General features: G+C 43.0%; 4 protein-coding genes across 6 annotated transcripts; 2 read left to right on the top strand and 2 right to left on the bottom strand.

Moving 5' to 3' along the window:
• Positions 1-2,372: 2,372 nt before the first annotated feature.
• cdr2a (cerebellar degeneration-related protein 2a) lies at positions 2,373-15,745 on the bottom strand. Its single transcript, XM_029728650.1, has 7 exons — positions 15,506-15,745; positions 13,646-13,758; positions 8,739-8,887; positions 8,398-8,574; positions 3,971-4,276; positions 3,619-3,889; positions 2,373-3,411 (listed from the first exon to the last, which is right to left on the bottom strand). Exons 1-7 carry the CDS (start codon positions 15,585-15,587, stop codon positions 3,142-3,144), a joined length of 1,368 nt encoding a protein of 455 aa, XP_029584510.1. The 5' UTR covers positions 15,588-15,745; the 3' UTR covers positions 2,373-3,141.
• Positions 15,746-16,223: 478 nt separating this feature from the next.
• On the top strand, positions 16,224-21,232 carry LOC115171637 (transmembrane protein 180-like). The gene is made up of 8 exons (XM_029728641.1): positions 16,224-16,436; positions 16,875-17,189; positions 17,327-17,623; positions 17,765-17,887; positions 18,096-18,250; positions 18,495-18,578; positions 19,138-19,281; positions 20,497-21,232. Exons 1-8 carry the CDS (start codon positions 16,224-16,226, stop codon positions 20,636-20,638), a joined length of 1,473 nt encoding a protein of 490 aa, XP_029584501.1. The 3' UTR covers positions 20,639-21,232.
• On the bottom strand, positions 20,950-24,818 carry LOC115171638 (immunoglobulin superfamily member 6-like). 3 transcript variants are annotated; one of them, XM_029728644.1, is made up of 6 exons: positions 24,703-24,818; positions 22,872-23,213; positions 22,598-22,698; positions 22,391-22,441; positions 21,937-22,047; positions 20,950-21,694 (listed from the first exon to the last, which is right to left on the bottom strand). In XM_029728644.1, the coding sequence occupies exons 2-6, from the start codon at positions 23,206-23,208 to the stop codon at positions 21,644-21,646; spliced, it is 651 nt and encodes a 216-aa protein (XP_029584504.1). In that variant the 5' UTR covers positions 23,209-23,213; positions 24,703-24,818; the 3' UTR covers positions 20,950-21,643. The 3 variants fall into 3 exon arrangements, with proteins under 3 accessions (XP_029584504.1, XP_029584503.1, XP_029584502.1); XM_029728643.1 differs by having other exon boundaries at positions 24,763-24,816; XM_029728642.1 differs by lacking the exon at positions 24,703-24,818 and adding an exon at positions 23,360-23,498.
• Positions 23,835-27,849, top strand: LOC115171639 (ER lumen protein-retaining receptor 2). Its single transcript, XM_029728645.1, has 5 exons — positions 23,835-24,090; positions 25,446-25,546; positions 25,835-25,993; positions 26,133-26,385; positions 26,632-27,849. Exons 1-5 carry the CDS (start codon positions 24,000-24,002, stop codon positions 26,664-26,666), a joined length of 639 nt encoding a protein of 212 aa, XP_029584505.1. The 5' UTR covers positions 23,835-23,999; the 3' UTR covers positions 26,667-27,849.
• The last annotated feature ends 135 nt before the right edge of the window (positions 27,850-27,984 follow it).

Genomic DNA, 27,984 nt, shown 5'->3' with positions numbered 1-27,984 from the left:
ATTGTTGATGTACAGCTGCAATTTGAGCCCAGAGACTGTTTTGGGGTTTATTCAAAACAGAACAGTCATGGAGGTAATGTGAATCTACACAACAGAGAACAGACAGAAAATGTTAGCTAGCTTCCACTGTTCTGAATAAGCTCCTGAAATAAAAGGAGTAGGCTATAACAGGTAATTCCTCAGCTGACCATTTGGCTACTGATCATCTAATCCAGATTGTATATTCATCTAATACACACAACTCTAGTCCTTGAAGACTGCAGCCCGGCTGCTTTTATTTATCTCCTTGTCAAAATATAATTTATTTATATTCCTTATGTCTGCCCTGAGACACTAAGTAGCCAAGTATTTTGAAAGGATCAAAAAAGGAAGTCAATATTGACAGGCTTTGTGTTCCTACTTTTCAGTCCATCACAAGTAAGAAACAGTAAACCCATCCGGAAAACCAGACACTGAGAAGCATTGGACTTGAGATGGAAAAGACGTTGATGTATTGATCTGACCTCTTGTTCATCTGAAGTGTCTCAGTGTCTGTTTGACCGACCACTGCTCCTACCCTCATTTGTTGTGGTCTAAAGGCAGGATATTGCTCAGCACAGAACCACCAGTCTACCATTCTTAGGGCTTTGAGATTAAGCACCTTTTGTTGAGGGATCCACAAATTAAGACAACGCGCTGCAACCTTATAACTTTTTCCTGTTGTGTTAACACTTCCGCTTACAAAACGTAAGTTTCACACATTCAATTAAGAAGCACCTAAACATACTTTGAACCTCAATGTCAGTCAAACTCAAAACCACTGAACTCCTCTGAATCAGCATTCGCTACAGCAACAATCACATTATAGATCTGGAATACAGTGACAAATATTAGCATAGGGAAATAAATATCATCGTCTCTAAATAATTGTTAAATAAATACATTTTAAAAAAGTGTCCATCGGTCAGTGGAAAGTGCAAAGCCGCGATGTGTCCTGTTGGCATAGGTAGCTATAGGCCTAGAAATAGGGACACACATTACACAAACATAGAAACAGTGAGAACAGACTGGGCCTTTTCCAGTATTCACTTATGGTTCTCTAGTACTACAGGCCATTCTATCTATAAATCAATGTTGACTACCATAGGCCTAACCTCCATAAATACACTACATGACCAAAAGAACATGGACACCTGCTTGTCGAACATCTCATTCCAAAATCATGGGCATTACATGGAGTTGGTCCCCCCTTTGTTGCTATAACAGCCTCCACTCTGCTGGGAAGGTTTTCCACTAGATGTTGGAACATTGCTGTGGGGACTTGTTTCTAGTCAGCCACAAGAGCATTAGTGAGGTCAGGCACTGACGTTGGGCCTGGCTGTCAGTCGGCGTTCCAATTCATCCCAAAGGCGTTCGATGGGGTTGAGTTCAGGGCTCGGTGCAGGCCAGTCAAGTTCTTCCACACTAATCTCGACAAACCCTTTCTGTATGGACCTCACTTTGTGCACTAGGGCATTGTCATGCCGAAACAAGGGCCTTCCCCAAACTGTTGCCACAAAGTTGGAAGCACAGAATCGTCTAAAATGTAATTGTATGCTGTAGCGTTAAGATGTTCCTTCACTGAAACTAAAGGGCCTAGCCAGAACCTTGAAAAACAACCCCAGACCATTATTCCTCTTCCACCAAACGTTACAGTTGGCACTATGCATTGGGGCAGGTAGCGTTCTCCTGGCATCCGCCAAACCCAGATTCGTCCGTCGGACTGCCAGATGGTGAAGCGTGATTCATCACGCCACAGAACGCGTTTCCACTGCTCCAGAGTCCAATGGCGGCGAGCTTTACACTACTCCAGCCAACGCTTGGCAATCTTCAGCTCCCGTCATGGAAACCCACGCTCGGTCATGGAAATTTCATGAAGCACCCGACGAACAGTTCTTGTGCTGACGTTGCTTCGAGGCAGTTTGGAACTCGGTAGTTAAGCATTCGGCAATGCCGTTCTGTGAGCTTGTGTGGCCTACCACTTCGCGGCTGAACCGTTGTTGCTCTTAGACGTTTCCACTTCACAATAACAGCACTTACAGTTGACCTGGGCAGCTCTGCCAGGGCAGAAATTTGACAAACTGACCTGTTGTAAAGGTGGCATCCTATGACGGTGCCACATTGAAAGTCACGGTCCTTTTCAGTAAAGCCATTCTACTGCCAATGTTTGTCTATGGAGATTGCATGGCTGTGTGTTCGAATTTATACACCTGTCAGCAACAGGTGTGGCTGAAATAACCAAATCCACTAATTTGAAGGGGTGTATGCATGTATGTATGTATGTATGTATGTATGTATATATATATATATATAGCATCTATAAAGTACTTATTGAGTCTATAAAGTACTCCATCTAGTCCAGTACTCTTTAGTTGGCATAATAAAAAAAGGTACACAAATGTAGTTAAATCTATAATCTGGCAATATGTACAGTATGCACAAAAAGTATGGCTCCCCCGACAGACTTAACACTAAGCGGATTGAACACAGACTGCTAGATAGTCTAAGCAAGTTCAAGATCTGTACAATGGTGGTTCTGTACATGGTATCAGAGTACAAAAACACTTTCAAACACAGCGTAGGCCTACTCATTAAGCTGCAAGACCAAATCTATGGTACATACACATACCATTCTAATTGCTATGATTACTTGAATTTAGTAGAAAACAAAAGAATAGAAAAACCCTGGTTGTTAATATTATTGCACCCATTGACTTCAAGTGAAGAGGTGGTGCCATCTAATCGAGCTAAATGAGGCATAAGAGCAGTCGGATGCTAAGAGGTGATAGCATCAGGACTCAAACAATCCATTTATCAATGTTTGTGCCAAAAACAAACTTGTAGATAAGGATGGAAAGTAGTCCAAGGGACGGACAGTAGATAACAATAGTGCTTATTGATGAAACCATTGGAGCGTGTCGAGGTGATAGTGTTGACAGGATTGAAGGAGACAACAGGGTACATGTTGTGTAAGAGGTACAGGTGTTAGTGCACGTGCACACACACACACACACACCACCCTTTGGGATCTGCTATTTGAGGCCCTCTCCTAAAGCAATATCCTCTTGAGCAGTCCATTCAAAGGTGCAGAAAGAACAAATACTGCCATCACTGTCTCCTGAGTCAATGACCCTGACTCGGCCACTTGTTCTCACTTAGGTCCTCTTTGGTCTTCTGGATGCAGGTGAAGATCTCCTGGAAAAGGGCCTTGTACTCCGGCTGAGGCCCATTGTCTTCGGGGACAGCTGGGAGCCCGATGGAGGTGGCCGAGCTTGAGAGGCGCCGTCGGGGGTAACTGACAGCACCGTGGGAACTGTGGGGTGTCTGCACGGCCTTGTGACTGAGCCCGTCTGCCCCCAGCTGGCAGCGCCGCAGAAGCTCCTCATATTTGATCTGCAGGAGGTAAACCTTCAGTCACTCATTGGCAACTTTCCACACTGTATAACAAACTGAAATTACTGCATAAAAATGTAATTGGCTTTACCTCCTAGACCCTTTGTTTGTCATTCTTATTCATAGGGCACATCGTAAACAAATGGAAATAGTTTCACCCTCTGTCTTTGTGTTGATTATGCAATAATGATAAATGAAAACCTTTACCTGCAGTGCACTATACTGGGCGTCCACCTCATTGAGCAGGGAGATTCCTCTCTGCTTCACCGCCTCTGCTCTTCTGATACATGTACGCTCATGCCCCCGCCAGATGTCGTCTGCTAGTGTCCCCTTCAGAACACTTTCGCTGTTGCACCTCTGCAGGCTGCGCCTCCCCTGCTCCCCCACCTCCTTCTCCTCCCTTTGTACCAGACTGGGCTTCTCCTCTGGGGTGAAGAAGACCGTGTCGGTCAGCAGTAGCCGGTCAGGTCTCCTGACACTGGTGGAGTAGAGTATTGTCTTTATTATGCTGAATATACAAACATGTACCAAGTATGAATAGAAAGTGTCATGATCGTACCTGTTGGCGTAGTCGGCCTGCCACAGCTGCCGTAGCTCCTCCACCTCTGCCTCCAGCTCCCTCTGCCTAGCCCGGCAGCCCTCCAGCAGGGCCAGCCGCTGCTCCAGAGCCCCGTTCTCCCTGGCAGTCAGCTCAGTCTCCTGTTCCGCTGCCTCCCGCTTCCCCCGCTCAGAGGCCAGAACAGCCTGCAGGGTCTGGATGGAGCGCTGGAGCACAGAGTTCTCCTCCTCTGGGTCTGGGTCCTGACAGGACTCCTTCCTTGCTGGCCAGGAACGCTCCACACGCAGGCTCTCATAGGCCATGTACCTGGGACAGGGAAAAGGACTAAGGGTCAACAAGATGGTGAAAGTGGTTATAGAGACCTGTTTTTTTTATCATGTACAGTACCAGTCAAAAGTTTGGACACCTACTCATTCAAGGGTTTTTCTTTATTATGACTATTTCCTACATTGTAGAATAGTGAAGACATCAAATCTATGAAATAACACATCTGGAATCATGTATTAACCAACAAATATGTGTTAAATATATACAGTGGGGGAAAAAAAGTATTTGATTCCCTGCTGATTTCGTACGTTTGCCCACTGACAAAGAAATGATCAGTCTATAATTTTAAAGGTAGGTTTATTTGAACAGTGAGAGACAGAATAACAACAAATAAATCCTGAAAAACGCATGTCAAAAATGTTCTAAAATCATTTGCATTTTAATGAGGGAAATAAGTATTTGACCCCTCTGCAAAACATGACTTAGTACTTGTTGGCAAAACCCTTGTTGGCAATCAGAGGTCAGACGTTTCTTGTAGTTGGCCACCAGGTTTGCACACATCTCAGGAGGGATTTTGTCCCACTCCTCTTTGCAGATCTTCTCCAAGTCATTAAGGTTTCGAGGCTGACGTTTGGCAACTCGAACCTTCAGCTCCCTCCACAGATTTTCTATGGGATTAAGGTCTGGAGACTGGCTAGGCCACTCCAGGACCTTAATGTGCTTCTTCTTGAGCCACTCCTTTGTTGCCTTGGCCGTGTGTTTTCGGTCATTGTCATGCTGGAATACCCATCCACGATCCATTTTCAATGCCCTGGCTGAGGGAAGGAGGTTCTCACCCAAGATTTGACGGTACATGGCCCCGTCCATCGTCCCTTTGATGCGGTGAAGTTGTCCTGTCCCCTTAGCAGAAAAACACCCCCAAAGCATAATGTTTCCACCTCCATGTTTGACGGTGGAGATGGTGTTCTTGGGGTCATAGGCAGCATTCCTCCTCCAAACACAGCGAGTTGAGTTGATGCCAAAAAAGCTCCATTCTGGTCTCATCTGACCACAACACTGTCACCCAGTTGTCCTCTGAATCATTCAGATGTTCATTGGCAAACTTCAGACGGGAATGTATTTGTATTCTTGAACAGGGGGACCTTGCGGGCGCTGCAGGATTTCAGTCCTTCACGGCGTAGTGTGTTACCAATTGTTTTCTTGGTGACTATGGTCCCAGCTGCCTTGAGATCATTGACAAGATCCTCCCGTATAGTTCTGGGCTGATTCCTCACCGTTCTCATAATCATTGCAACTCCACGAGGTGAGATCTTGCATGGAACCCCAGGCCAAGGGAGATTGACAGTTCTTTTGTGTTTCTTCCATTTGCGAATAATCGCACCAACTGCTGTCACCTTCTCACCAAGCTGCTTGGCGATGGTCTTGTAGCCCATTCCAGCCTTGTGTAGGTCTACAATCTTGTCCCTGACATCCTTGGAGAGCTCTTTGGTTTTGGCCATGGTGGAGAGTTTGGAATCTGATTGATTGATTGCTTCTGTGGACAGGTGTCTTTTTTACAGGTAACAAGCTGCGGTTAGGAGCACTCCCTTTAAGAGTGTGCTCCTAATCTCAGCTCGTTACCTGTATAAAAGACACCTGGGAGCCAGAAATCTTTCTGATTGAGAGGGGGTCAAAAACTTATTTCCCTCATTAAAATGCAAATCAATTTATAACATTTTTGACATGCGTGTTTCTGGATATTTTTGTTGTTATTCTGTCTCACTGTTCAAATAAACCTACCTTTAAAATTATTGACGGATCCTTTCTTTGTCAGTGGGCAAACGTACAAAATCAGCAGGGGATCAAATACTTTTTCCCCCCACTGTATTATATGAGATTCTTCAAAGTAGCAACCGTTTGCTTTGACAGCTTTGCACACTAATTCTCTCAACCAGCTTCATGAGGTAGTCACCTGGAATGCATTTCAATTAACAGGTGTGCCTTGTTAAGTTATTTTGTGGAATTTCTTTCCTTCTTAATTAATGCGTTTGAGACAATCAGTTGTGTTGTGACAAGGTAGGGGTGGTATACAGAAGATAGCCCTATTTGGTAAAAGACCAAGTCCATATTATGGAAAGAATAGCTCAAATAAGCAAAGAGAAACGACAGTCCATCATTACTTTAAGACATCAGTCAATGTGGAAGGTCAGTCAATGTAGAAAATTAAGAACTTTGAAAGATTCTTCAAGTGCAGTCGCAAAAACTACCAAGGGCTATGATGAAACTGGCTCTCATGAGGACCGCCACAGGAAAGACCTAGAGCTACCTCTACTGCAGAGGATAAGTTCATTCGAGTTACCAGCCTCAGAAATTGCAGCCCAAATAAATGCTTCAGTGCTCAGGTAACAGACATCTCAACATCAACTGTTCAAAGGAGACTGCGTGAATCAGGCCTTCATGGTCCAATTGCTTCTAAGAAACCACTACTAAAGGACACTACTGAGAAGAGACTTGCTTGGGCCAAGAAACACGAGCAATTGACAGACTGGTGGAAATGTGTCCTTAGGTCTGATGAGTCCATATTTGAGATTTTTGGTTCCAACCGCCTTGTCTTTGAGATGCAGAATAGGTTAACGGATGATCTCTGCATGTGTGGTTCCCACCGTGAAGCATGGAGGAGGAGGTGTGATGCTGCTTTGCTTGTGACACCGTCAGTGATTTATTCAGAATTCAAGGCACACTTAACCAGCATGACTACCACAGCATTCTGCAGTGATATGCCATCCCATCTGGTTTGAGCCTAGTGGGACTATCATTTGTTTTTCAACAGGACAATGACCCAACACACCTCCAGGCTGTGTAAGGGCTATTTGACCAAGAAGGAGAGGGATTGAGTGCTGCATCAGATGACCTGGCCTCCAATCACCCAAACTCAATCCAATTGAGATGGTTTGGGATGAGCTGGACCGCAGAGTGAAGAAAAAGCAGTCAACAACTGCTCAGCATATGTGGGAACTCCTTCAAGACTGTTGGAAAAGCATTCCAGGTGAAGCTGGTTGAGAAAATGCCAAGAGTGTGCAAAGCTGTCAAGGCAAAGGGTGGCTACTTTAAAGAATGACAAATATATTTTGATTTGTTTAACACTTTTTTGGTTACTACATGATTCCATGTGTTATTTGATTGTTTTGATGTTCACTATTATTCTACAATGTAGAAAATAGTACAAATAAAGAAAAACCCTTGAATAGTAGGTGTGTCCAAACTTTTGACTGGTACTGTATGTGCTTTATCAGTGGTTTTGTATTGCATGCTAAAACAGGCTACTAAACTATGTGTGTATGTATACAGGCTAGACTTAACCACATCTGAAAGATTTATCTGCAGGGGATTATGTCCGAAAAGCCTTGGCCCAGATTAGGTGGTCTGGGTCTGTGTGACCTGGGGACGCCCAGTCAGCACACGGCTGATAATGGCAATAATACATGGGGGGGGGGGGGGGGGGTCGTAGTGGCCCGGCTTAACAGGTCATTAGACTATGGAACCATCTCAATAGTCAAAAGTGTGTCTCTGCCCGTCTCCTTTACTTAATATGTACTGAAAGGGAATATACAGATCACTATAAGGGGAAGAGATGAGAAGAGGCTCTATGACTGCTGGTTTGACACCAGTGATGATTGGTAGTGCAGTTTCTATAAACTTTCAGAAAGACCTGTAACTTGGCTAGACACACAGTTCCTGGAATGATGTACTTTAACTTGGCCAGTGACAAACATACAGGCTAGCTGAAGTAAAATATTCCTCTCAAGGGACATGCTTGTTACTGTACTTTAAAATACCTTAAATGTTAACTTCCTCTGTTTATTGTTTGTTATTGTGTTCCTCTCTTAGCATGCACATAATCTCCAAATTGTTTAGTTACTATAATCCGAGTGCAGGAAATTAGTGTTGTGACACAAAGTTCACAGTGACCACTGCAGAATAAGGCCAGATCATTTGGTCTCTTCTCAGCCTAGTCTTGGTTTGCATGGTTGAGATGAGAATTAAATTGATCAACATTGATTTGAGCTGAATAAATCTGGTTCTGTGGTGGAATGGCTGTTTTAGAGTAACAATAACATTAGCGGTTTGTTGGCATCAGGTTCAATTGCACAGCTGCAGGACACATACATGCACACACTCACTTGTCTTTCTGCAGGTCATACAACTCCTTGAGGCAGGACACACTCTGTGCGCCGAGGTTGTGTCTCTGTTCGGCCAGTTCTCTCCTGCTCCGGTCAGACTGGGCTGTCCTCAGCTCCTCCACCTGGGTCTGCAAGTCCTCCATGTGGGTCTCAAGACTGTTGATCGTTTCTGTCAGGCTGAGAGATGACAAGCATTTGAAGTGGTTCGAATTACTGAGCTTTGTGGTGAAAATTTAGCCAAAACCTTGCTACTTAGTAAATTTGGGGTCTAAGTATTTATACTGGGTAAAAAATGTTTGCAGTTACTATTTTCAGAAAGGAATCAAAGTCCTGAGTCTCACCAGTTGATCCTCTGCTGGGCGACGCGGTTGTCCAGAATCAGCCTGTGGTTGCCCTGCTCCAGGTCTCTGGCCGCCACATCTAGCTGCTCGTATACCTTAGCATGCTGGTCATTCATGTGCCTCAGCAAATCCACCTGCTTAGTCAGGTACTGGGAGGAGGTCAAAGGTAATTGCCATTGAAATCGGATGATAGAACAGTTTTTGGCTCCACTAATAGGGTCCAGCATTTGTCAGGTGATAGAGTTCATACTGTTTGTAAGTATTGATCAAGCATTTAATTATGGTTACATTATGACTGCTGCAGTATGCGAGTTCTCTCATTCTTGCAATTCGATTCTCAGAACAATGATCCATTACGAAACAGGTCAGTGCATCTTCTGAAGAGGACCAGAAGCACCAAACACACTTTTGGACTGGCAAAACACTGCGGCTTTGTGACCAGAATACTTTATGCAAGCATGGAGCTGAGACATATACCACTTAGCATTATCAGGATGGGTCACTGCCACTTGTTAAAGGACTCCTAAGTGATCCCCGTGTGACCTCGAATTTAGGCTTAACCATCATGACTCATTCAAATCATTAGAGTTTGATATTAACTGACTGGCAGACAAGGCATAGGAGGTAAAGCCCTAAGTGAAAAAAAAGATACTCATCTGTCAGTATTGTGACACTGCTAACACTGTCACAGTAGTTGCATAGGTGACAATAGTACCTTGAACTTTACATATCTATCTAACCATTACCTGAAAATAAAAAGCCTATATTCCTCTGTTCAAGGAGCCAAACCTTTTTTTTCAATTTTCACCTAAAATGACATACCCATATCTAACTGCCTATAGCTCAGGAACTGAAGCAAGGCTATGCATATTCTTGATACCATTTGAAAGGAAACACTTTAAAGTTTATGGAAATGTGAAATGAATATAGGAGAAAATAACACATTAGATCTGGTAAAAAATAATACAAATAACAAAACCTGCGTTTTCTATTTTTGTTCCATCATCTTTGAAATGCAAGAATAAGGCCATTACATGACTTAAAACTAGGCGCAATTTAGATTTTGGCCACTAGATGGCAGCAGTATATGTGCAAAGTTTTAGACTGATCCAATGAACCGTTGCATCATTGTTCAAAATGTTGTATCAAGTCTGCCCAAATTGGTTAATTGAAACATTTAAGTTCATAACTGTGCACTCTCCTCAAACAATAGCACGGTATTATTTCACTGTATTAGCTACTGTAAATAGGACAGTGCAGTTGGATTAACAACAATTTAAGCTTTCTGCCCATATAAGACATAGCTATGTCCTGGAAAATGTTCTTGTTACTTACAATGTCATGCTAATCACATTAGGGCATGTTAGCTCAACCGTCCCGCGGGGGGGGAACACCGATCCTGTAGAGGTTTTAACATTAACGAAAAATGGCAATTCCACAGTAACAGAATGATGCTGAGACTCCCGATTTTCCACTTTCAAATGTACGTAAAATAAAAACCAATGATAGCAAAGTCAAAAAATAAAAACGCACAACTTCATGTACAAGGACAACTAACAATTTCCACAGAAAATTTTACCAAAACACGTTTACTTGAAGAACAGTGCAGAGGCAACGTTTGGTAACAGAATGACGGCACAAACAGCACAGACCATCATTCTGTTACCAAACTTTGCATCATTCTGTAACCGTGGAATAGCCCAAGAGTAGCCTAAGACCAGGTACAGACACCACATATAGAGATGGTCAGTTACATGGGATTACAACTCTAAGCACTGAAGGCATTGGCCTCATAATAAGCACTGTAAAGAATTTTAAAGGTCCCTTGTTGACCTGCTGTCAATTAGATGGTCTCTCCAGTAATTCAAATAGAACGGGACAGTTGGTACAGTCAGTAATAGTAGGACATCCTGGGGTTAAACAAGACTGCTCACCGAACAAATACTGCTTGTTCCACCATGGTCGCCGAAAGCTAGCACCTGCGCAGTGCACATATTTGCTCATCATCTTGTACAGATCTGTTGTTCATGCTTATGTTTGGAAATGAAGTGATTTACTGTACAAATCAGACCTGCGCCGCATGCCCGGCACCCATAGCTCAAGTCGACCCTTGTGAACAAGCAAGGAGTTCATACTTAAGAAGTGGTCACTAGTCAGGAAGATGGAGGAAAGGCAGAAAGGTCTGATACGAAAATGTCATGTCGTTTGTACCGCCACCCTAACTGAGAACATGTGTGTGTGAGTACTCAGCAGGATACATCCCATGAATATAGTGAGGGTACTATTAGGCAACCCCAACATTTTGGTCGTTAAACACGCCATCATATATCATGAGGTGTGAGGCAGGAAAGAGTATTTGCACACCAAGTTCTCTTAGGCTATGCTGTCTAAACACAGCCTTAGATACCCTGTGTTGAGAGGCAGGATAACATCAGTAGTAACTATGTGAAAGTTCACTACCTTGACTAAGCCTTTGGCTACTGAAGGAAGCATAAAGCCGTTGGCCACTGCTCTCTTTACAGAGAGGAGGTGAAAGGTATCCTAAAGGTGCCTTAAAGATAGTAAGACAAATACCTGTCCATGATACGTAGACCTTGCCAAGAACCGATTAAGTCATGAGCTAATCCAGACAGGCTTTCACTTGATCCCATTTAACGAGAGGAAACTAATGATCAGAAGAGCCTCACAAGAAAAGAGGTTTGGGGGAGAGATTTGTCAACGTGGACTTTCGGCTCCCATTGACGGACTTGTTGGTCTGTGCGTATGGTTGTTTCCTAATGACGTCATACAGTTGAGCTAAGCTTCTTATTGCTTTTGAACACCGGAAGTCCTGTTTTTGTTTATATACAGGACAGGTGCAGTTCCTTTGGAAAGTATTCAGACCCCTTAACCTTTTCCACATTTTGTTACGTTATAGCCTTATTCTAAAACGGATTAAATACAAATTTAAAATTCCTCAGCAATCTACACAGAATACCCCATAACGACAAAGTGAAAACAGGTTTAGAAATTTTGGAAAATTGATTCAAATAAAAAAAACTGAAATACCTTAATTACATAAGTATTCAGGCCCTTTGCTATGAGACTTGAAATTGAGCTCAGGTGCATCCGGTTTCCATTGATCATGCTTGAGATGTTTCTAAAACTGGATTGGAGTCCACCTGTGGTAAATTAAATTGATTGGACATGATTTGGAAAGGCACACCTGTCTATATAAAGGTCCCACAGTTGAAAGGGCATGTTCGAGGCACAGATCTGGGGAAGGGTACCAAAAACAATTCTGCAGCATTGAAGGTCCCCAAGAAAACAGTGGCCTCCATCCTTAAATGGAAGAAGTTTGGAACCACCAAGACTCTTCCTAGAGCTGGCCGCCCAGCCAAACTGAGCAATCGGGGGAGAAGGGCCTTGGTCAGGGAGGTGACCAAGAACCCGATGGTCACTGACAGTAAAAGGCACATGACAGCCTGCCAAAATGCACCTAAAGGACTCAGACCATGAGAAACAATATTCTCTGGTCTGATGAAACCAAGATTCAACTCTTTGACCTGAATGCCAAGCGTCACATCTGGAGGAAACCTGGCACCATCCCTACGGTGAAGCATGGTGGTGGCAGCATCATGCTGTGGGGGTGTTTTTCAGCAGCAGAGACTGGGAGACTAGTCAGGATCAAGGGAAAGATGAACAGAGCAAAGTACAGAAAGATCTTTGATGAAACCCTGCTCCAGAGTGCTCAGGACCTCAGACTGGGTCGAAGGTTCACTTTCCAACAGGACAATGACCCTATGCACACAGCCAAGACAACGCAGGAGTGGCTTCAGGACAAGTCTCTGAATGTCCTTGAGTGGCCCAGCCAGAGCCCGGACTTGAACATCTCTGAAGTGACCTGAAAATAGCTGTGCAGCAGCACTCCCAATCCAACCTGACAGAGCTTGAGAGGAAGAATGGGAGAAACTCCCCAAATACAGGTGTGCCAAGCATGTAGCATCATACCAAAAAAGACTCAAGGCTGTAATTGCTGCCAAAGGTGATTCAACAAATTACTGTAATGAAACAGTCAGGGAGCAGGTCTCGAACCCTCAACCTTCTAGCCCGAAGTCCAGCGCGCTATCGACTGAGTCGATATCCTCGCTTATAAACCCAGGGTCGTTACACTGCTCCCTCCTTTCAAAGAGCGCGTCCTCGCGCTAGCTTGCGACTCTACGTCTTACAGGAACGCGCTCACTGGCCAAGCACACGCACTGCCGTGGATGCAAGGTCCGATCACTTCTGACACCAATGTAATGAAACAGGCAGGGAGCAGGTCTTGAACCCTCGAACTTCTAGCCCGAGGTCCGGTGCGCTATCGACTGTGCAGCAAAAGCATGCTCATGCGGAAGAGTCGATATCAGCGCTTATAAAGCCAGGGTCGTTACACTACTGTGAAAAGAGTCTGAATACTTATGTAAATGTGATGTTTTTTTATTTTTAATAAATTAGCCAAAATTGAAAAAAAATAACAGTTTTTGCTGTCATTATGGGGTATTGTGTATAGATTGATGAGGGGGAAAAAGAAATGTAATACATTTTAGAATAAGGCTGTAACCAAACAAAATTTGTAAAAAGTTGAGGGGTCTGAATACTTTCCGAAGGACAGGTTAGCTAAGACTATGTCAATTTGGTGAATGAATGTAGGGCTACTCCAGTGGTACAGTATCTGCAAAATGATAATTTATTAACAAGCAATATTCCAGCCATATTGACCTTCAGAGCAAGGTTTAAAAAGTGATTAATTCATATTACACATCTTGCAGCCGTTCAATATGTTGCCGACTGATTCAAAATCGGTGGGAAAAATGTAACCTACAATGTGGTGTGCGTGTTTGTATTTGCTCTCAGTGGCTTAGTATGATCATATTTAGACTAGCTACCTCAATCTCCTGCAGCTGCTCCTGGTTGGTGGAGTACATCTGCTGCAGCCCCTGCTCCAACTCATGGTTCCGGTCCAGCAGGGTCTTACCCAGCTGAGCCGCCAAATGGAGATCTGTAAATACACACACGCAAACAAAACATATTCATTGTTTTTATATATATATATATATATAACAGGGTTGGTTATGTTTCCAACTTGCCTCTAAAGAAAGGTGTATTTAATGTTCAAGCATTCTTTTTGGTTGGTTCAATTCCGATGACAATAAGGCGTTTTGTTATTGGCCCCGCTTGCAGATGGGGAGATCGTGAACTTCAGGTCTCCCCAGTATGAAATGTGACGCAAGGGTTAGGTCACGTTCTGAATACTGTTGTTTTCTATTTTACAATGTGTACATTGCTGATTTATACATGTGTGGGTATATGGTACCTGTTAGGGATTGAGGGGCTTTCTGGGATGTGCTTTGGTATATGATTGCTGTAAGTGTGTTAGCTAGCATGCACCGATGTAATGGTCACATAAGCCCAATGCTAACAGTTGTTTTCATGCTACAGATTTTACCATCGACAGCCATCAACATCATTAAGCCCTGCACAATGAACGTGCTGCTTCCTATTTAACAACAGATAACACATAATGCTCAACTGGGACCACTGGCTGGGGTGATTTATTTGGACAAAACACACACACACACAACTCAAGGAGAGTACGATTATCATCTGTTACATATACACACTAAACATGGATCAGTTCACACTTTCACAAATGTGTACACACACACAGCATGTTAGGCTCCTTTAGTCCAATATTGGGCTAACATTACTCCTTTTAGTCCAAGGACCTTACACGTTCTGTTTAAAGGTGAATTGGCTCTGGAAGCCATAACCTCAATCTAAATCAATTCTCAATTGCGGTATGGTTCTAGAAACATAAATCCCTCTACTTTCACATCAATATTATTTCCAAATGCAAAATACACACTTACTGTACACAGATTTAAGCGGTTTTAACACAGTTGCAGCCGACAGTATTTTTCAGTGACGTCACGTTTGTGGCGTCTGACTTCCGTTTACACACGTGTTCGGAGATGCAGATAGCTAATTTGCACAGGTAGTCCACCTGTTTTCTGTAAACATGCACTGTAACATGGAAATATGGCTGTGTGGGAACCCTAACAAAATAAAAGGTGTATCAATTTAACCTTACGATTTGTATAACGAGAACGTCTAGCAACCCAAAGGTTGTGAGTTCGAATCTCATTGCGGACAACTTTAGTATTTTAGCAACTGTTCAATTACTTACTACTTTAAGTTACTTTGCATGTTAGCGAACCCTTAAGCCTTTCAGCCAACCCTTCCTTTAAACTAACCCCTTAGCCTAGCTAACATTAGCATCCTAGCCACCTAGCTAGAATTTGTAACATATCATATTGCAAAGTTGTAACATATTGTACACTTTGTAAATTCCTAACATTACAAATTATAATTCAGAACATATTATACAAAATGGGTGACGGACATCCACAAATTAATACATAATATACGAAACGTATCATACTAAATGGAGTGTATTGGATTTACATACAGAATAATACAAAATGCTCTGAGACAAGGTTGCAGCCAGCCACCTAATGTAATGGAACTGAGTGTCATGATCAACTACATACAGGTGCACAATAATAACGCAGTACACATATACATGCAAATAATGCCCAAACAAACTACAAAAACCGTAGCCTACACAAGACACAATAATCAACACATGCGAAGTGGCAGAGGCTGGTGATTGTTCTCTCTCAGCTGCGGCTGTTTAGGGCGCAACCGAGCTATCCCTCCCAACGCCGGCAACACAAGTCTCTTACCGTGCTCAAGGTCCTGTTTGCCATACCATGGCTCCTCATCCTTGAGCTCAAACTCTTCCTCCACTATCATATCGGTCAGCATTTTCCACTGACAATTAAAGAGTGCGCGTTCTACCCGGCAGAATCCTAAAACACCGGTGTGATAAACAGCCTGGAGTGACCAGACAAAATCCTCTGATGTCGTAGTCCGGTGTCTTTCTGCGGCAACGTGGCAATCTGTGCAGCCGGAGAACGAACTCAGCCCCTAAGTAAAAAGCAACACTACTTTTTTAATGACAGTTCATTGACCAATAATTAGAAAGTAGGTGGGACCAGAGCACCTTTTTGTCCAATGTTTGTTTGTTATGGTTCGGTCACATGGATTATTGCCCCGCCTATTTCCGCATTTACAGAAACGGGTTTGATAGCTGCAAGAGAGGAGAGGAGCATAATGTTATTTTATATTAACACATAGTTGTGATTGTGTATTCATCAGTGAGGTTATCTTAATTAGTATTTGTAAAGTCTGTTTGCTGACCAAGCCGAAATAGTAGAAATCCTGCGCGCGACTACAGCACTTTTGCCATGGAATATGAATAGCTGTGAACTCCGTTTCTATAAACTCACCTGCTTGTGTGGTCATAGAGACTTTTCAGTCAAGTGACACTCGACTGACTTTGCAAATCTGTGGTAATTAGATCAAAGTGAGTAGCCTGGAGAAATTAAACCACCACCAGGCATGACTGTGGAGAAACCAGCCGCAGGTGTTCGCACCTACGGCGGCCTGAACATCCTGAGGCACCTGGCGAGTCTGGGGGCTCACCCCGCCGCCGTGGCTTACTCCATGACCACCCTGGGAGCAGGCATGATGAACAGCATATTCAGCTTCTACTATGTCAAGCTGTTCCTCAACAAGTACAAGATATCAGAGGGAGCTTTCCATCAGTCACAAGTGAGTACTGTACTACAGTAACAGTAAACTTTGAGAGGCAGGTAGCCCAGGGGTTAGAGTGTTGGGCCAGTAACTGAACCAAATTATTATTTATTGAACAGCAACTGTAGCCTTTGGACCCTATGACTATGGTGCACTTGTATAATAATAGGCCTACATTATGCACTGCCCAATAATAGTATGTCAATACAAAATGGGAATAACTGGCTTGATATGTCAATGCTTAATGGTAGTGAGGAATGTACGTACAATGGTATTATTGGCCATGCAGCTTGCTCACACTTTATTAAGTGGAACGAACAACACATGACAGCATATACAGTCCTTAGACATGTGTAATTTGGGCAATTGTGCAATATTAGCAACTTTGAGATACACATTTCTATGCAAACAAGACAATAATTATGTCATCCCTCTGTCATCTCTTCATCCTGACAGGTGGTGTATATGGTGTGGAATGCAGTGAACGACCCTCTATTCGGCTACCTGCAGGATAACTCCCACGTACCGTGCTGCTCTCAACGTCGTCTCTCCATCCTGTATGGTGCTCCCTTCTACGCAATTGCCTTCCTGCTTGCCTGGTTTCCATGGCGAGAGTACGCCCCCGGCGACTGGATGAGCGGCGTCCACCTGATGGTGGCATTGTGTGCGTTCGACGGGATGCTGACGTTTGTGTTGCTGGCGCAGTGCGCCCTCTTTGCAGAGATATCAGGCCACCACCAGAGCAGGCTGAGACTCATCAAATACAACCAGGTAGGAAAGGGAGGTGTTTTGTGTAGGGTTTATTTTTTTTACACGTTTTATTTTAACCTGTCTATGGTATTTATTTTGTTGTCTTAAGTCAGTAAAGTGTTCTCATGTTTGTCTCCTCTTCCCCCTCCTCTCCCCAGGTGGCGTCACTTATAGGTTCCTCCAGTGTTCTATTCTGCGGCCTCCTCTCCCAGAACATGGATGACTTCCCATCCTTCCAGGGCTTCACTGTCCTGGTGGCCGTTCTGGCTTGTGGCTGCATGATCTACACAGGCCTACACAGCAAGAGCCGCTTTGACACCAAAGGCTCAGCACCGGGGTCAAACTACCAAGGTTCTGGCCAATCAACTCTTTCCTTCTCTTTGGTGACCTCTATGACCTTGCAGATCCTGACCAATAGGGACTTCCAGCTCTTCGTGCTCATGAACTTCTTTCAGGTCAGAAAATAGACTGGGATACAGCCACTCAATGGGGCCACAGAATGTGGTTTGATCTGTTCATGGGGACATGTGTGTATATGAGTGTGTACCACAGCTGACCATTACATTTATATTTCCTATCCATTGCACTTTTTCCAGGTCTTCATGGTGGCATTCTGTAATAACTTCACTATGATCTTCGCCGAGCATCTGATACCCCCCAACGTGCTTCCGTCACTGGCCAAGAGCTTCATGTATGGAGCTGGCTTCATCTGTCCTCAGGTAACATACCACAGCTCAAAAAAACATTATACTGAGAGGAGGGAGTCACTAACCTCACTCAGCATCACCAATGTATTGCATTGAGTGCCTTGCCAAGTGCTGACCACACACACTAGACCACCTATTTTATAACATTGCCTCACTGATTTATTTCCCAGTGTTACTTACTGGATCTTATTGTCATCTCTCTGTGGTGCGTCTCTCTCAGTTGGTTGTGCTGAGCAGTCAGAGCCTGCTCCACGGCCTAGGTTACTACAAGATCATCCTGCTCACCTTCTACGTGGAGGCTGGCATGGCTGCCGTCATGCTGGTGCTGGGGCCACATCACTACTACATCCTGGCATTCTTCCTGACCGCTAACATGTAAGAAGTTATGTTATGGTATTGTCATTGTAATGTTATTATATCATCTATTTCTATGTTATTGTAGCCACTGGCATTAATGACAGTGAATTTCCACATATATCAGTGTCAGTTATGTAATTCAGTAACATGATTTGCTCCATGAGTTGGATATACAACTGTGCCATTTTACAACTGTTTGCTTTATCATACAAACACTATTTAATTGTAAAAAAAAATATATATTCTCTTTGTCACCATTAAGGGTCCTTGTCCAGGCAGCCTTCAGTCTGTTTAACCTGCCTCTGGCTGACATTATCGACTCAGACCTTCAGAGACACAAGCGCAGGTAAACCCAGGTCTGCTGTGTGACAGCACAGTTATAAAAGTGCCACATTAGCACACAGTGACCTCCACCCGCCCAGCCATCCATTACAGATAGACAGAAATAGAACACTACTCCCTCAGGTGTGTTCTATAGGTTAACACTGAGCTTCATTGGCAGTGCTACAGTACCTAACAGCCTCCCTTGGAAGGGCACCTACCTAACATTACAAAAGTAACAGAGGCTGTATGTACTTTGTAGGGCACATTATGTATGTATTGATATTAACCCACCAAAGTAAGTGTGGAAGAGGTAAGTTATTTGGACTTCAAATGCAAAAGGTTACAATCACTGTGCATCTCTGTAAGTCACGTACAGTACACAGACAGGAATGTAAACACAGTGATGGAGATAAACACTAGCAAGGGTATGACTAAAAGCGCCTTGAGCCCTTGATGGAAAATATAAATCCAATCATTCCAATCCATGATTATTATTGTCATTGTTATATCCTTATGACGTCAAAGTAAGTGGATCAAGTATTAAAGCCTTGTTGTGTCCTATCCCTCTGTGTCCCCTACAGCTCCCCCCTCTCCTCCATGGTGTTTGGGACCAATGCTCTGTTCACTAAACCAGCCCAGTCTCTGGCTCCTATGCTGGTGGTCTCCATCCTAAACCAGTTTGGCTATGAGAACCTGAAGGACGCTGGGAGGGATGCAAACCCCAGGTAAGGGCTGCTGGGCGGGATGCAAACCCCAGGTAAGGGCTGCTGGTAGGGATGCAAACCCCAGGTAAGGGCTGCTGGTAGGGATGCAAACCCCAGGTAAGGGCTGCTGGTAGGGATGCAAACCCCAGGTAAGGGCTGCTGGGCGGGATGCAAACCCCAGGTAAGGGCTGCTGGGAGGGATGCAAACCCCAGGTAAGGGCTGCTGGTAGGGATGCAAACCCCAGGTAAGGGCTGCTGGGAGGGATGCAAACCCCAGGTAAGGGCTGCTGGGAGGGATGCAAACCCCAGGTAAGGGCTGCTGGGAGGGATGCAAACCCCAGGTAAGGGCTGCTGGTAGGGATGCAAACCCCAGGTAAGGGCTGCTGGTAGGGATGCAAACCCCAGGTAAGGGCTGCTGGGAGGGATGCAAACCCCAGGTAAGGGCTGTTGGGAGGGATGCAAACCCCAGGTAAGGGCTGTTGGGAGGGATGCAAACCCCAGGTAAGGGCTGCGTCTCAACAGTCTTAAATGGCCTCTCCTTATCGCTAATTGTATTATTGTGGTGAGAACTGAACAGTTGAAAGTGAATTCCCTATAGACATCCATTTTGCTTGTGTCTGTGTCTTCAGATAAGTGAGGCGAGGAAGGCACTTTAGACTATCAAGGACGACCATTTAAGATCCTGTTCTGTGTTTTGCATTATTAGCTATAATCCATGTTTGCTCTGCCAGCATGCAAATTAACTTTAGCCTGACCAAACCAGTCTTACTGTTACGGCCTGGTGTATTTTGGGGTTGTTGGAATGATCTAGGATTGGTTCACTGCCAGCGAGTCACCTGCTGAATTAAAGTAGCATTTGATTCATTTCAGGTGCCGATATCACACATTGTTATCCGTAGATGTAGTGTTTGACAACTTTCTGGGGTTATAGCTTGAACTCTGTTACACTTACTAAGACTGCTTACTCCCCCTAGTGGTGGAATAGCTGCATTGAGATGTTACATTAATTGTGTCAGTGAACCCATGGAAAGCAACTGCATTTATTCTATGACATGGTATTTAATTATATGTTACTTTAATGTATCTCTATCATAGCATTATTAGATGTAATTTTTATGAATTGTCTTGATACACAGACATACTGGTTGAATTCATGACAACACATTTCCAGTAGCTCCTCTATATCTTGTAACGTATCCTGTACTGTCTGAATAATGTCCTACTCCTTCCCTGCAGTGACTTGGAGGCCCTCCACACCACCATGTTCTACCTGGTGTGTGTGGTGCCCATGTGTGTCGCCGCCCTGCAAGTCTTTGCCTGGAAGCCCTTCTCAATACGCAACAGTCACACCGTGGACACCATGTATATCGACGGCTGAGTCACTCAATTTATGCTGTTTATGAGTCACTGTCTATGCTGTCTTTTAAGACTTGATAGGTTGCTGCAGCACTCCTAAAGGGAACGTGGTGGTGTAATGGCCGGAGGGTATTGCAGAAGAAAACACTCCATCTGCATGTGTTTATGTTTGTCGGTGAACTTGTCTGGTGGTGATGAAGGTTATGGTACTGACTCTAACTCTGGTAGCAGGAGCACAGTACCTGAGTCTGCTATTACTCTATGCAATAAGATTATGTTAGTTACTGTGAACTTTTTGACTTAACCAAGTTTGAGGGATATTGTAGCATCAGGTTACTTTCACATAGTTTATTAGTTTGCAGATTTTGTTCTCCAAAAAAATTGAATGTAAAACAGATATTGTCTTTGACATTGTGTATACATTGTCTATACTACATACTGTTATCATGGGACCTGAACCATTGTGATGCTGTGCCTTTGTCTAAATAGTTAATACCAATCAAATATTCTATTACTTTTCATTCAAATGATTTGCATAAATTTGTTGGGGAATGTTTTCTACAAGTCTTTTTACAATGTTTCCATTTTAATTAAAAACAATAAGCCTTCATTCAAATAACTTGCACGTGTTATTTACGCTGACTTTTGAAACTGAAACATGGACAAAATAAATTGGATATTCAACTTCAGATTCAGTACAGGGACTTCTGTTTTTCTTTCTGATTCATTTGAAGTTCATCAAATCTGGATTATTTTTGCCTTGTTACTCTCTCCATATAGCATGTTTTCCATTTTAAACTGACTGAAGAGGAAAAGGCTATACGGACACTCCTGACCTGCAAACCGATATTCCGAATTTGTTAAATTTAGGTCAGGGTTACTGGTTTGGTTAAGGTCAGGGTCAGTTTTAGATTTTGGTTAGTGGTTTTGCAGGTCAGCAGTGTCCTTATAGTTTACAGTCTCCCCCGCCTGAAGATCAGTCTGTGTAGAGAAGTAGCTGTCATTAGCGGTTCTCCTTTTTGTTGAGTCACTGGTTTTGGTAAATGTCCTCTGAATGGTTGGAGTGGGGGCTTTCAACCTGCAAGACGATTCAGTTGAGTTTATCAGCTGTCGAGTCAACATGGTGTAGATTAGATGTGTTGATGGAGAAGAGTTTGCTTAAGAACAAGGTGTGATCATTTAGTCAATTGAAAACAGGTTGATATAACTGAGTCATAACATAAACATAACATAAAATCTAAGCACTTTCCTAGCCTCTATCATACTTATTAGGAAAGCCAATAAGCCATATTAGGAAAATGCAATGTGACCATCCCGTACCTTGTTTTGAGCAGGGCCACTGTGGTTGGGTTTTTTCTTGTTACTTCGTAAGTTCCTCTTGCCGTACAGCTCTTGCACAACAGCACCAAACTGTACTCGAACTTTATTCTTCTGTAAGAGAGAACGAACAGCAAACAAATTGGTTACATCGCAGTGGTAAATAACAACTAAAAAGTGTTGTATTTCCTTGTCTTTCTGCAATGTAAACATACATTAAATTCTCAACATTGTGAGACTGAGGGTTGTACTAGGAATTTACTGAAGAGGAATACCCCCTCTTACAAAACAATAGCAAGGGCTTAGAAATAGAACTGTTCCTTGTTTAGGACATTGGGCTTTCCACAACATGGTGAAACTAAATATTGTGAACACATTGCAGATTGTGGTGGTATCAAGTATTCTTTAAGACATCATGAACAACTTCAGTGAGGCAGTACAAAAGAGAAGACTGCACCTGGAAGTCACTCTTCTGTGTGCCTCTGGAAACGGCAATGTCTTTCCCAGTCTAGTGTAGAATGAGCATGTTAGAATCCAATGTAGACTAGATGATTATGATGGTTGCATGATTGGTCAATATATTTTATGCACTGTTACGTCTCAAACAACAACCAATTCACAATGATCATTATATGTATGCATCTAGAGTAATACAATAGCTTACCTTCTTACGAATGATCAGAATCAGTATTGCCAGACTGTACAAGACCAACAGGACAAACAGCAGCCACAGCAAAACATGCCAGGCCATCTGCATGCCCCTCTCTGAAAGCACACAGGAGAACTGTCACTTGGTTTTCATATGGTTGTAAATGCAAAACTTGAGTAGAACTGAAAAGTCCCCCTTGCTACCCCAAACACTCTAACCCATAGAGATACATTAAATGATGAGTAATAATTTCAAATGACACGTGTTCTATTTAATTCTATGCTCTTACCTCTCACCACCAGCGTGGTGCCCTGCCCTATCTCCTGTGCCCCGCTGCATACCACGTCTCTAAACACGGCAGCACAGTGGTACACCCCGCTGTCATTGGCCTGGAGTGAGTTGATATTTAGGCTGTTTCTCTCCAGGCTGTATTTGTGTTGCTGGGTCATCAGATTGACCGAGTGGTGAGCGTCCTGCTTGAAGACGAACCAGAGGACATCAATTTTCCTATTAATATCATATGCGATGTTACAGGGGAGAGAGGCTGACTGACCCCCTATCCGCCAAATGATCTCGTCTGGCTGGTGTAACGATAACCCTGCGGGGCAGTTTTCCTTGTTCCCCATGATGTCTGGAGTAAAAAGAGATACAGGTACAATCATAAACGTGTACTCTCAATCGTTATAAGTGAAGCCAATATGGAATCAAAACAGTTTTAATCTGATATTTTATTATACTGACATAAAGATACATTTAATTTAGCTGATATGTCCTTACCGGCTGTCGAGATTAATAGAGGAGATAGAGGAGAACACTGATAGAGGAGAACACTGATAAATCCGTTCTGATGAAAACATGATGTTGACACCATATGTGTGTGTGCACGTTGTGATCTCATGACTAAGTTTGCAATAGACAGAACAGGAAGATGGATGTTTTCACTTCTCTCACTTTTCCATCCTTTTTACTAAGTATCTCATCATTATGTGTTTGGTGTTGTAATTCCAAACAAATTTTCTCACAGTTGTCAGTCAAAGCTGTCTTCTCGTAGTAATGTTGCAGCATCAGCGAGATGTGAGAATCAATCTGTCCGCCTTTCTTCAAATTCAAGGCCCTGGCATGACAGTCACATTGCGTATTATTAAACTAGAAATTCTTACGGATGGATGCTGGTAGGCGTGTTTTGCACAGGTGTCACTCAAACCACTGTATCCAATCCGAGCCCAACTTGTTTTGTAATTTACGTTTTTCTTACGCCCCCTTCCACGTCGACTTGCCCTATCGCCATATTTCAACTCGTTGCATCAAAAAAGGGATAGTGAAGCCGGTTAAATAAGTTAGCTAGAAAGCTAGTTTAAACCAGAAAAAGTTGTCAACAGTGGACTTTAAGTCATTTTCACCGGCATCAGCTCCAGCAATGAACATCTTCAGGTTAACGGGAGACCTCTCTCACTTGGCAGCTATCATCATTCTCCTGCTCAAAATATGGAAAACCAGGTCGTGTGCTGGTGAGTATATTAGCCACTAAAATGTATATTTCTTCAAATGACTTATTGGCTATGTGCTGTCTACTTATGTATTTAGTTAGCCGTCTGCCCATATTCCAACCAATCTAGTTAGCTGTAGTTTAGATCCCTGTAGACAGCTAGCTAACATGGATAGTTAGCGTTATATTCCGAACCCACTAATATTTAGCTGCTAGCCACAGAACAAACGAGCAACGAATGGCATTTTAAGTGCTGATCAGTGTATATATAATGCATCATGAAACAATTATATGCAGATCATGTTGTGTTCGCTAGCTAGTGAGTTTGAATTGGTTGAACGTTAGCTACTTCATCACACTGTAGCATGTTAACTTGTTAGCTGTCTATTCTAGCGCGGCTACTTGGATTGCTCAGATTTTTTAAAAGTTAACTACTAGGTAAACGGATTACTGTTTAATCAAAGCCTTCATCGAATATCTGGTTTGCCACCTATGTAACTGGTAGCTCGCTAACTTGCTATACAGAACATGTTAGCTACGGTATCTAATTAGCTAGCTACGTGTAACAGCCAAAATAGTCGATGATTTAAAACAATCGATTGCTCATAAAGTGATGCAAGTTTGGACACTGTACCGTGCTTTCAGATGAGGTATTTATTAATAACTTCTGTTTAAACATCCCGTCTAGTGTCACCTTGTTTTCTGCAACAGTCTGGCATGCGAGTTCACTCAATGTAGCCCGGCGTTTGATTGTTAGATATGGACTCTGACGTGGCATTCTAGAAAGTCTCACGAAATTAAATTAGGTGGCAAGGAATCAATGCATTATCACTCAAAATAGTCGACACTTCTACATTTATGTCTCAAATTAGCTGAACACATCCTATATTCTAAACACTCGCACACGTTTCTCTCATCGACCTTGTTTGCATCGGATTAATTTGTCTTTGAGGTATTAGGATCTGCTGTCTTTTTCTAATACCAGTCACTGTAATATATGGAATAAATAAGATTTATTGTGCACATTACGATTAGGCCTACATGGAGATGCATTAGTTGCAGAGTGATCACCCTGGTCTTGAGATGCTGCTGCATTTGTTGATGTAGTTTCAGCAAACAGATACAGTTCATTTACCCTCTAGTCAGACATGGGTTTGTCTCGTTCACATTTCCAACTGCTGTTGATAAGATACTGTCACAGTTGCAGCTCTGACTGGGCAGGGGCTTGCAAAGGAAAATACTATTTTGGAAGTTATGAAGGACTTGCCATTCTTCCAGAACTTGTTCTTGAAGTGATGCAAAACTAGAATAATCATTTCTTATTTCATTCCCGGGTATTATCCGTCCTACTGTTATAAAACTGGTTGTCCCTTCCAGGTATCTCCGGGAAGAGCCAGATCCTATTTGCTTTGGTCTTCACTACTCGCTACCTGGACCTTCTCACCTCCTTCATTTCCCTCTACAACACCACCATGAAGGTAAGAGGATGGCAGGACCTTATTACTGAGCCTTCCTTTATTTCTCTCCATACCTCCAAACCACTGATAGTATTGATTAAGTGTTATGAGTTGAGCCAGGCGGAATCTGTGGAATCCCTTAGAGTTGTCAATGTCCTCACCAAATCTATCTGGGGCTTCAGATAAGTTCTATCTGTAGATTTCTTCTGGCCCTAGTCCTTATGAGAGACGGTCTAGATTGTGCTATTATTTTCTTCTCAGCACCATTAACGTGGGATACGCTGATTTTCTCCCTCCTCTTCCCTGCAGGTGATCTACATTGGTTGTGCCTACGCCACTGTCTACCTGATCTACATGAAGTTCAAGGCCACCTACGATGGGAACCATGACAGCTTCCGAATGGAGTTCCTGGTGGTTCCTGTAGGGGGCCTTGCCTGCCTGGTCAACCATGACTTCTCTTTCCTAGAGGTTAGAGACATTTACATTACATATGAAGGAGAAACCCCTAGTTGATGGCTACTTAACCTATTCCGCATGATCAGTTGTTAGCGGGCGGGTGGATGAGCTTAATGGCTAATATACATTGTTGTGTTTGTCTTTCTCTCAGATCCTGTGGACATTCTCCATCTACCTGGAGTCGGTGGCCATCCTGCCCCAGCTCTTCATGATCAGTAAGACGGGTGAGGCGGAGACCATCACCACCCACTACCTGTTCTTCCTGGGTCTCTACCGGGCCCTGTACCTCTTCAATTGGATCTGGCGCTTTTACTTCGAGGGTTTCTTTGACATGATCGCCATCGTGGCCGGCATGGTGCAGACCATCCTCTACTGTGACTTCTTCTACCTTTATGTCACCAAAGGTGAGTGTCCACCTCTGATTCCTGTTCTGCCATCTGTGTATTTGCTGTTTGACCTGGTATTTTATGTATGCGTAAGTAAGCTTTGTTGGAGTAATTGATGGTTGAATTTGTAGGACTACATCATATCCTAAATGAGTTATAATCTATCTAGATACACTTTGAATGTTGTAGTACACAGGAGTCAGCACACTGCAAGGGAAATAAAATAAAAAATTGGACTCTCTGACATATCTCAATAATCCTCAGTGCTGAAAGGAAAGAAGTTGAGCCTTCCAGCATGAGAGGTTCAGACAGAGACCCCGTGTCTCCCAGCAGACTCAGGGTGCGTAGAGATGACATCACGGAACCCCGCCGAGTGAGCACAAGATGCCTGAGACAGAGCGACTCAAGGGGAAAAACACTAGTCTTCTTCATGAGTAACTTTGAACTGGTAAACAACAAACAGCTCCAAAACTGAATGAGAGGTCATCCCAGGTCTTCACGCAGTCTTCAGATATCTGTTTTTAGCATCTTGCCTTACCTTTTCTCATTGCTGTTCAGAAAAGAAAGAAAGAACATGTTTTTTTTTCGACATGTGAGGTGTGCTCTTTGATGGCTCAACATGCATTGTCGATTAGGGTTGACTCAATGCAAAGTACTATGCCGAACTTCAAAATGAAATGCAAAAAGGTAGTCTTTATGATTAAGATTAAGAGCGTCTGCTAAATGACTAAAATGTAAATGTAAGATGGAAACGATGTGTCTAGGAGTGTTATGTAATGATTTATGTCTTGCTATTTTTTTCATACATTGTTTTTTTTACATTTAACCCCTTGGCCAATTTTATTATTCACAACTACATTTACTTATCTGTTTTGTAGGTGCTCTTTCCTTTGGATATCCCAGTTTGCACTCCTCTTTTAAAAAAGTTATCCTGCAAATCCCACTTTCAGGTTCTTGTGTTTTATAGAACCCTTTGCCCAATATTTTGTTTCCCAGTTGCCCTTTTGACATTTTTGGTAAAATGTACTTCCAATGCAGTTGTCAAATTGGAAAAGCTCCCATCTTAACATGATAAATATCACCTTTCACATCACCAACCAAAATAAGAGTTTATTGCATTATCTAGGCCCAGCCTCAGCTTGTTCAACATTGGATGATTGTAAGTAATTTAGGGGTCCGTGTCAGTAAATGTGCTTCCCGATAGGGCTATTTGGTTTGTTTTCAATGCAGTCATAGACTAAGGTTAATTTGGTATTGATTGAATACTGTAATCGCCTTACATGGTCAGTTTGTTGTTTAGCTGTTTAAATAAAGATGCAGTCATTTGTCACAGAGGTAAAACACCCATTGAAATGTACATGATATTCTAGAACAGGGTTGAGGAGGAATGCGTGTGAGATATGGTGTTTGTTATGTATGCATTTGGGTCAAATCTCAACATTTAACTCATTTTCCCAGCTAAGTAAACCCCATACTCTTTTCATTTGAGTCATTCCTATAGCTTTTGTTTTAAGTTGCATGATACCACTTCACCTCCAATAAACTTTTTATGAATGTTTTTTTTACCTTGTTACTGTGAAAAAACACAACCTATGTACAGACGGCTAGAAAAAGATC

This window comes from Salmo trutta, chromosome 32 (assembly GCF_901001165.1).
Source record: "Salmo trutta chromosome 32, fSalTru1.1, whole genome shotgun sequence".
In the NCBI taxonomy this organism is placed as follows: domain Eukaryota; kingdom Metazoa; phylum Chordata; class Actinopteri; order Salmoniformes; family Salmonidae; genus Salmo; species Salmo trutta.
This window is presented reverse-complemented; position numbering and strand designations above follow the sequence as displayed.

Bases quoted from the DNA above. Each gene is read 5' to 3' on its own strand.
- LOC115171639 (XM_029728645.1), top strand. From the start codon at position 24,000: ATGAACATCTTCAGGTTAACGGGAGACCTCTCTCACTTGGCAGCTATC. The intron at 25,547-25,834 runs GTAAGAGGATGG...TCTTCCCTGCAG, and splicing joins TCTACAACACCACCATGAAG to GTGATCTACATTGGTTGTGC. The intron at 25,994-26,132 runs GTTAGAGACATT...TCTTTCTCTCAG, and splicing joins ATGACTTCTCTTTCCTAGAG to ATCCTGTGGACATTCTCCAT.
- LOC115171638 (XM_029728642.1), bottom strand. From the start codon at position 23,480: ATGAGATCACAACGTGCACACACACATATGGTGTCAACATCATGTTTT. The intron at 23,214-23,359 runs GTAAGGACATAT...TTTTTACTCCAG, and splicing joins TCTATTAATCTCGACAGCCG to ACATCATGGGGAACAAGGAA. The intron at 22,442-22,597 runs GTAAGCTATTGT...ATTCTACACTAG, and splicing joins TTCTGATCATTCGTAAGAAG to ACTGGGAAAGACATTGCCGT.
- cdr2a (XM_029728650.1), bottom strand. From the start codon at position 15,587: ATGCTGACCGATATGATAGTGGAGGAAGAGTTTGAGCTCAAGGATGAG. The intron at 13,759-15,505 runs GTAAGAGACTTG...GTGTATTTACAG, and splicing joins CAAACAGGACCTTGAGCACG to ATCTCCATTTGGCGGCTCAG. The intron at 8,888-13,645 runs GTAGCTAGTCTA...ACCTCCTCCCAG, and splicing joins AGCAGCTGCAGGAGATTGAG to TACCTGACTAAGCAGGTGGA.
- LOC115171637 (XM_029728641.1), top strand. From the start codon at position 16,224: ATGACTGTGGAGAAACCAGCCGCAGGTGTTCGCACCTACGGCGGCCTG. The intron at 17,888-18,095 runs GTAACATACCAC...CGTCTCTCTCAG, and splicing joins CTGGCTTCATCTGTCCTCAG to TTGGTTGTGCTGAGCAGTCA. The intron at 18,579-19,137 runs GTAAACCCAGGT...TGTCCCCTACAG, and splicing joins CTTCAGAGACACAAGCGCAG to CTCCCCCCTCTCCTCCATGG.